This window comes from Rana temporaria, chromosome 13, assembly GCF_905171775.1.
Source record: "Rana temporaria chromosome 13, aRanTem1.1, whole genome shotgun sequence".
Lineage (NCBI taxonomy): Eukaryota > Metazoa > Chordata > Amphibia > Anura > Ranidae > Rana > Rana temporaria.
In genome coordinates, this window is record NC_053501.1 from 87,676,433 (window position 1) to 87,686,004 (window position 9,572).

Here is a 9,572-nt window from a genome sequence, read left to right on the forward strand (position 1 = left end):
TGGCCCCTTACTGAAGTCCACTAGAGGGCACCAGCACATCTTGGTAATAATGGACTATGCCACCCGGTACCCAGAAGCGATCCCTCTCCGAAACACCTCTGCTAAAACCATTGCCAAAGAGTTGTTTCAGGTTTTCAGCCGTGTGGGTCTTCCTAAGGAAGTCCTAACTGACCAAGGCACCCCGTTTATGTCTAGGGTGACCAAAGAACTTTGTAAACTCCTGAAACGGACCCAATTACGTACATCAGTATATCACCCTCAGACAGACGGGTTAGTGGAAAGGTTTAATAAAACCTTAATCCCAATTCTTTCCGTCTTTATCCACCACCTTCCTCAACATTTGTTTTATCTGCTCCCTTATCTGATGTTTGCAATAAGAGAGGTTCCCCAATCGTCCACAGGGTTCTCTCCGTTTGAGCCACTGTATGGCTCCCTCAAGGCCTACTGGACATTGCCAGGGAAACATGGGAGAGTGAGAGTTCCCCTCATCGAAGTGTGATTAAACATGTGGCCCAAATGCAAGACAGAATTGCCCAAGTGATGCCGATTGTGAAGGAACATTTTGCCCAAGCCCAATTGGCTCAAAAAAGGATTTCCAATCGTGGGGCCCAGGTCCGTTCCTTTGCACCTGGTGATAGGGTGTTGGTGTTGGTCCCCACAGTCGAAAGTAAATTCCTAGAAAAATGGCAGGGTCCATATGAAGTGTTGGAAAAAATGGGAGTGGTGAATTATAAAATTAGCCAACCGGGAAGAAGAAAACCTGAGCAGCTCTATCACGTGAACTTGCTGAAACCATGGAAGGATAGAGAGTCCTTGGTCGCTAAGACTACCCTATTTTCTGCTCCATTTAACCTGGCTGTCCCTGAAGTTGGCATAGCGGAGACTATCCAAAACTCAGAAACAGGAGGTTAAAGAATTTGTGCTCCGTAATAAGGAGAAGTTTTCAGACCTGCCAGGTTGGGTCTCAGGAGTTGAACATGACATTATCACCACACCAGGGGATAAGGTCAAGTTGAAGCCTTATAGAATTCCAGAAGCCCAGCAGGAGGCAATTCGCCAGGAAGTAAAACAAATGTTTGAGCTGGGGGTGATAGAAGAGTCAAATAGTGATTGGTCAAGTCCCATTGTCTTAGTGCCCAAACCAGATGGAAGTTGGCGGTTTTGTAATGACTTTTGCCGCCTTAACCAAATCACTAAGTTTGACACCTATCCCATGCCCCACATAGATGAACTGGTTGATCGCCTAGGCACTGCCCGATACATGACAACGTTAGACCTGACCAAGGGTTATTGGCAAATTCCTCTTTTGGAGTCGGCCAGGGAAAAAACAGCATTTGTAACTCCAGACGGATCTTTCCAATATCGGAGGATGCCTTTTGGGTTACAGAATGCTCCCGCCACATTCCAAAGTACAATGGATAAGACCCTTCGGCCTCATCCAGCCTATGCTGCTGCATACCTTGATGACGTTGTCATCCACAGTGAAGATTGGGAATCACACTTGCCAAAAGTTCAGGCTGTGTTGGATTCCATCTGGAAAGCCGGGTTTACAGCCAATCCAAAAAAATGTACCCTTGGGCTAGAAGAGGCGAAGTATCTGGGGTATACCATCGGAAGAGGTCTAATCAAGCCCCAAATAAATAAAGTTGAGGCTATTCAGAATTGGCCACGTCCCACCAACAAGAAACAGGTTCGTGCATTTTTGAGGACTATCGCCGCTTTATTCCCCATTTTGCCTCACAGGCTGTTCCCCTGACCAATTTGACCAAAGGGAAGGAGTCTGTAATGACCAAATGGACTCCCGAAGCAGAAACAGCTTTTCAGGCTTTAAAGCAGGCCTTATGTAGTCAGCCAGTTTTAAATTCGCCTGATTTTTCACGGGACTTCATGGTTCAGACAGATGCGTCAAATGTGGGCTTAGGAGCTGTACTGTCTCAGGTTATAAAGGGGGAGGAACACCCTGTTATGTACCTCAGCCGAAAGTTGAAGGCCCATGAAGAGAATTATGCCACCATTGAGAAAGAATGTTTGGCGGTGAAATGGGCTGTGGATTCTCTCCGGTACTACCTCCTGGCCCTCCAGGAATTTAGTTTTGTGGTAACGCATCGCCCCGGTGCTAAAATGGGGAATGCAGATGGGTTGTCCCGAGTGCATGCCTGCCTGGCAACCTGTGTCCCAACCCTAGGTATGTGACAGGAAGTCAGGTAAATCTGTGGGTGTTGTCACTGATGGGACATACATTTCTGCCTTGTTTAGACGATACACAGATGGTTATCGGGCGTCGGCTACAAACGTAGCCAGAGAAAGGCTAAAGGCCGTTGAAAAACTTCAGCTGTTCAGAATGAGGCAATTAAGGCCTCTATAAGTAATCCAGGCGATTACCACTAATTGGCTGCATCATTCCTAAGGCTTTGTGAGTAGGAGAGCAGCGTACTGAAAGTCTCCTGAGGAGGTGAGGAGACCATTGATTTTTCTGTGTGATAAAAATCAAAAGACTATTGTTTGTGCTGTATGACCAGCACTGTCTGCCCAGCAGTAGGCTGAGTCAGACTTCATAGGTAGGTTCCTGTGTGGAAGGTAGACGCCCAGAGTGGCTAGGGTTTATTTTATGTTTGATTTTGTTTATGCTGTTTGGATGCTTGCAATTGTTTTCCAGCAAGATGGAAAAATAAACCGTCTTCGACTGCCAGTCTGTATAAATTCAGTGTGTGGTGAACCCATCCAAGGGGTCACACACCCCGCTACCGAGCTAACCCCCCACAATATATATAGATTATATTATATCTATCTATCTATCTATCTATCTATCTATCTATCTATCTATCTATCTATCTATCTATCTATCTATCTATCTATCTATCGTACACCTAGGTTGGACTTGTGTCCTCCTCCTTCTTTTTTTTTTTTCAACCACATCCTACTATGTAGCTTTCTAACATACCAGCAAAATAACATTTGGATTACAAAAACCCTAGGCTCCGGGAGGCGAAGGCACCAGCAGGATGCAGGTAGGCACCGGTGGGTGACATTTGTATCCTTTGAAATGGGACCGCAGCTAGAATTGTGGTGCTCACTAGCAAGCTGGGGATTACCTGGGGATTTACTGGTGTCACTGGGTGTGCACTTTAGTAAGGTATGGTGGAGTGTTTTCTCACCGCCATGGGTCCCCCTGTGGTGTGTGGGTTTTTTTTTTTTGCAGGTGAAACCGCCCAAAGAGCCAAAGCCTACTTCCAGAAAGCGGTGTGCAAAATGTGCTACCAAGATGCCTTTTGGAATACACAGAACCGCTATGCCAAATTTGCATTGGCAGACTGGTTAAACAGTCAGATGCAGTTTATGCAAAACTTTTTGGATCCGTGAGGGATGATATGGCTACTACCTTTTTAAAGATCTCAAATTTATCATAGAGGTTAAGGGCTAGATCCACAAAAGGGATACGCCGGCGTATCTACTGATACACCGTCGTATCCCTGTTTCTATCTATGCGACTAATTCACAGAATCAGTTACGCATAGATATTCCTAAGATCCGGCAGGTGTAATAGTTTTACACTGTCGGATCTTAGGATGCAGTACCTCGGCCGCCGCTGGGGGCATTTCTCGTCGAAATTCCGAGTTGGGTATGCAAATTAGCACTTACGGAGATCCACAAAGCGGTTTCCCTTCGTGAAGTCTCCGTAAGCTGTTAGTTTGCAAACGCAAAATTAGGGCTACTTTTACAAAGTGTAAAGTTAGTACACCATGTAAAAGTAGACCCTTCTTTCCCGCGACGCTGTCAAATTTTTTTTTAGATTTTTTTTTTTCCCGCCGCATCTCTTTTTTTTTCCGACGCAACTTTTTTTACCCGGCGCGATTCACAAAACTCGCATTAACGTAATTTCGCGCAAAGCACGTTGGGAAAATCGCTTCGGGAGCATGCACAGTACGTCCGTCGCGGGAGCGCGCCTAATTTAAATGGGACTCACCCCATTAGATTGGGCACGCCTTGCGCTGGACGGATTTAAGTTACACCGCTGCAAATTTCCAGGTAAGTGCTTTGTGGATCGGGCACTAACTTGGGAAATTTGCGGAGGTGTAACTTAAATGGGAAAAGTTAAGTTGCGCCGCCTGGCTGTGGATCTGGCCCTAAACCTCCAGCAAATCCTACTGGAAGATCCTCTCCCATGGCCTTGCCAAGATCAGAAGTCTCATCAGGGTCGCAGGAGACGGTGAGCGAGCGGGCAGCAGCACAGTTGGTGTTCTGGCCACAGACAGCTCAGACTCATAGCAGGAAGATGGGAGAGAAGAAAGGAAAGGCCCCAAGTACAAATTGTCTCTAGAAGATGTGGAGGATTTGCTTGGGGCCATATATGAAACGTTGGATATTGAAGATGAAAAAACTTCCTTCCAAACATGACCTGATGTACCAAAGGTTAAGGAAGAAAAAAGCCAAAGTGTTCCCAGTTCATCCGGTGATGTCAGACACCGTGAAAAATTAATGGGCAGACCCAAAAAATAAACCCTTTGCAGCCAGTCACAAGAAGCGGTTTCCTTTCAGTGACGATCCACAGGAAGTGTGGAACAAAACTCCCAAATTGGATGCACCACTTTCCAAGGTTTCTAAAAAATCTTCATTAGCAGTCGAAGCTATGGGACACTTTAAAGATGGCATGGATAAGAGGGGCGACGTTATCTTAAAAAGAGCTTGGGAGAAAAGTGTCGCCAGCCTAAAGCCAGCGCTAGCCACCACTTGCATGGCAAGAAATCTTGAATTTTGGTTATCCCAATTACAAGACCATATTAAAAATGGACGCCTAGGGAGAAGATCCTGAAGACTCTCCAAGACAATTGGCTACATTGCGGACGCATCCGCAGAGTCCGTCAAACTATCGGCAAGGTCAGGGTGACTAGTGAGACTAGCAAGACTTGTGATTTGGATGAAAACCTGGAAGGGGACTCTGCATCCAAAATTAGGTTATGCAATCTCGCATTTACTGGGGATTTTCTTTTTGGCTCAGGCCTAGAAAAGAACAGCGGACAGGAAGTAAACCTTTCTTGCTGAAAAGCGCAAGCCTCCACAAAAGGGGGCATTCTATTCGTCCAAGAAAAAAGAAGAAAAGAAAGATTGTCCTAAGAAAAAGTGGACGGGTCACAAAGGGAAACCAGTAATGTCCTCTTTGGCTCTTCTAACCAAACCACCAAGCAATGACAACAGAGTGTCAGTAGGGGGAAGACTGGCTACCTTCCTACCTCAATGGCAGAAGACGAGTCAATACATTTATTTTGGACATCATCACAAGGAGCTACTCCCTGGAATTCAATTGTCGCCTTCAGGAGAGATTTCTATTAACAAAACTTCCCAGAGATCCAGAAAAAGCCAAGGCCCTTCCACTACTGTTAGGGGAGATGGTGGACCAGAAGGTCCTTACTCCAGTCCCAGAGAAGGAAAAAAGAAGGGGTTTTTACTCGTTACTCATGTTTGTGATAAAAAAAAACTTCCGGCAAGTTTTGATACTAAAGCTAAAGCCTTTGAACCAAGCAATACAATAAAACATTTTTTTGCATGAGATGCATATTCTTGGTCAAACAGCCTGCAACCAGAAACGTTCATGGCGACCATGGATCTCAAGGATGCATATCTCCACATTCCCATTCGAGAAGCGTCCCAGAGATGTCTAAGGTTAGCGGTGGAAATAGAAGGAAAGGAATAGCACTCCCATAGCAAAGCTCTTCTTTCGGGCTATCCTCGTCACCCAGGATATTCACCAAAGTATTAGCGGAAGCTCTGGCCCCTCTAAGGTTGAAAAAGATGACCGTTGTTCCATATCTAGATGACCTACTGTTTGCATCTCAGTCAGAAGCACAGCTATTAAAAGACCTTACAGAAGCACAACTATGACTGAAGTCTCTGGGCTGGATCTTGAACTTGGAAAAGTCCAAACTGTGTCCCACTCAGAACATCCGGTTCCTGGGATATCTGCTCGACTCCATAACAGAAGACTTCCCTACCGGAGGAGAAGAGTCAAGGCCTCATCAGGAGGGTGAGTTCTGTACAGAACAACCTCCCCGATATCTATCAGGGAGCTGATGTTGGTTCTGGGTCTGATTACATCAATACCAGGGGTCCAGTGGGCAAAATACCATTTAGGACCTCTGCAAATATTTATTTTAAAAATCAGAAGATTTGGACAGGACATTATTTCCTACAACATCTGTGAAGAGGTCGCTGTGACGGTGGAGGGTCCACACGAATTTAAATCGGGGTCTGGCTTAGTCATTTCCGATCTCATGGAAATTGACCACAGACGCAAGCAGTTGAGGGTAGGGAGCTCACCTAGCAGGGCAACCTGCTCAGGGGAGATGGTCCCCTGAAGAAGAATAAGCATCTTAAAACTGGAGAGGGCTTATGGCGATAGCCAAAGCCATAGAATTCTTCCAAAACCAGCTAAGAAGTCGTCACATCCTGATACACTCGGACAACGCCACAGCAGTCACAAGAAGTCATTCCCTAAGTCACATCTCCAATCAGATATGCAGATGGGCAGAAGGAAACCTGCTATCACTGGAAGCAGTGCATCTAAAAGGGAAGACAACCAAGTAGTGGACTTCCTCAGTCGCCAGGAGATCTCCCAAGAGGAATGGGTATTGCACCTGGAGGTGTTCAGGGAAATCGCAGCCTGCTAGGGAGTTCCAAACATAGACCTCTTTGCCTCTCGGAAGAATGCCCAGGTGAATTGTTTCTTCTCGCTAAACCAGCAAGATTAGCTTCTAGGGATAGACTCTCTCTCAAATCCTTGGAATTTCAAACTGTGCTATGCCTTCTCTCCAGTTCATCTGATTCCGTGGGTGGTGAAGTTCCTACAGGAACAGATAGAACTTGTATTGATCGCACCATACTGGCCCAAGAGAGCCTGGTTCTCTCAAAAAGCCCAAGACACAAAAATGTCCCACATGGGGATTTGTCGCTGCTCAGGGGGATGATCAAACCTCCCTTCGAGCCGCTACAAGATGCATCCTTGCGCCTATTGACTCCTTAAAACAGTTTTTTCCTCGCAGCCATCACAACGGCACATAGGATAGGAGAAATACAGGCTCTTTCTGTTAGAGAGCCTTCTCTAAAAACTCATGACGCTCGAATTGTCCTTCAAACAGATAGTCCCAGGATATAGTTCTACCTTCATTCTGCAGTTCACCAGACGGCAAAGAACAGGAACTAAGTCTTCTTGATGTCAGAAGGTTTCTGCTTCAATATTTAGAAGTTGCTAATGAATTCAGAACATCAGATGCTCTGTTTGTCTTGTACGCAGGCTAACTGAAGGGCAAGCCAGCGTCCAAAAAGACAAAATAGCTAGATGGATCAAGGCAGCCATACTAAAGTGCTACAGTTTTATGGAGATGACACCACCAAAAGAACTTAAAGCTCATTCAACAAGGGCTTCGCTTTCAGCAGCCTTGTGGGCAGGAGCCAGCAGCCTTGTGGGCAGGAGCCACTCCAGAACAAATCAGCAGGGCTGCAACCTGGTCAAGATTCTCGACCTTTGTTCAACATTACAGGCTGGATCTGATTTCCAGCCAGGACCAGGCTTTTGGTAGGAAAGTCCGCCAAGCCGTTGTCCCACCCTAAATCTGGTGAGTTCTTGGTTATCCTCTCAAGGGCTGACCTGGAAGACAACTGGGGGGAAAAGCAGAGTTAGTTTCTTACCAGTAATTCTGTTTCCAGTAGTCTTCCAGGGCAGCACGATCCCACCCTAAAATGTCTAACCTTGTGGGGTTGTTTTGTATATTATGTCGTTTTCAGAACCCGGCCTTCAGTTCTCATGGATGACTGACCTGAGGGGCTACCTTTTTAAAAGAATTAAAGGCAACGTGTTTCCTGTTTGTGAGGAGGAGCTCCATCTCTCAAGGGCTGCCCTGGAAGACTATTGGAAACAGGGTTACTGGTAAGAAACTAACTGCTTTTTAAAGAATTAAGCTTGAGGGAAAAAAATCCTCAAAGGTGATGTTCTATGGAATATTGCTTGTGTACAGCGCAATACAGGAAAGACGGGAAGCTTGGAACTGAATGCATGGCTAAACGTGTTGGAGGGAAGTATTTGGGTTTCTAGAGAATTGGGTGACTTTTTTTTTTTTGGTACAACCTATATGCTTAAGATGGTTTGCACCTACATGGAAGGGGGTCTGCAAACTCCATACATCGAGTAGTGTTATGGTAAAAAATGCATTTAGTACATGCTCTGTTAAAAGTGCTCCTGATTGTTGAGACAAAGTATCTCTCCAAGATTGTATATCATGTAATGACTAAAGTTGTAGTTTAATTAATCTTGTAAGCTAAATAATACCAATGGCACATATATGATTGTCCAATGTTTATCCTGCATTGTTTATACCTTTTTTTTTCACACTACAGGGGAAACTTTTGATGGAAATTTGTGGAGTGAGTCAATAAAATCAGATAACAGTTGCTATAAGGATGAGATTTCGGGAGAAGTGTCATGCCAGTCAACATTGGATTGAAAAGTCTTCATTAATCCTGACCCCCCTTCCCTCCCCCCCCCTTTTCCTCTACTTCTTGTCATGGTTAAAGGAGAATTACAGGTATAGATATTTTATAAATGGGACAAAATATATATGTCTTGTCTAGCTTGGGCCAATATAACTATGCATATACCATACCTGACTGAAGCACCGAGAATCTGAAAATCACTGAAGTAGAGACTGGTAGTCCAATGATTTACACCAGTTTCTAAGTCCCAATCCGAGTGGCTGCCCTGCTGCATTCTGAACACAGGGGATAAGCTGCTTGGTACAGACGCCATTCAGGGAATGCTTTGCATTTTCCTGATTGAATGAGAAGGGTTTTCTGCTTGGATGAGGTGGACATGGGTGGTGATGTAACGTTCTCCACCTCATCCAACCAGAGAATGGTTTGCAGTGATTGCCGGCTTCCATTGGCTCAAGCTAGAATAATGTAACTATGTATAAAATATCCATACCTGGAATTCTTCTTTAAGGCCTGAGGGATGTTCCTGGGTAGAGACCTCTCCCAATACAACACTCAAATTTTGACAAAATAAATCTATTTCAAATGACCCCCTGAGGATATCTATAGTGGGCAGAGCCCCCTCTCAAAGGAATGCTCATCATTGGTATTGCAACTGGCGTTACAGTATGGTCATATGGGGCAATTTGATGTACCCATATTTGTACTCTCTTATTGCTCCCTATTTTAAGATGTGTACGCTTGTATATCAAAGTCTGTTGTACTCAGATTGCATAACACTTGTTTAATAAAGATTTACTGAAACGAAAAGCATTTAATTAAATTGTTAAGCGTTCATTATAATATACATATTGTCTTGGGTGATTTCATGTCTTTTTAAAAGACCCCTCTAAAGGACCTGTAATATCCACACCAGACCTGAAGGGCCTGATATAATCTCAATATCTTCTATATAGTAAATACAAACACAGGTAACTCAGTTGTATAAAGTGGCGGCTGGTGGAATTTTTTTTTTTTTGAGAGGGCAGCAAACAGTATAACACCCCCCGGTCAGTCGGTAGCATTTACCCCATCACTGGTGGCTTCCTGCTCTT

General features: G+C 44.8%; 1 protein-coding gene across 1 annotated transcript in view; it reads left to right on the plus strand.

Moving 5' to 3' along the window:
- The window catches only part of LOC120920832 (cholinesterase-like), a 215,595-nt gene extending 206,304 nt beyond the window's left edge, over positions 1-9,291 (plus strand). Inside the window, exon 4 of the mRNA XM_040333169.1 lies at positions 8,386-9,291. Coding sequence (XP_040189103.1) covers positions 8,386-8,492 — 107 coding nt within the window. The 3' untranslated portion in view covers positions 8,493-9,291. The remainder of the gene's footprint in view (positions 1-8,385) is intronic.
- The last annotated feature ends 281 nt before the right edge of the window (positions 9,292-9,572 follow it).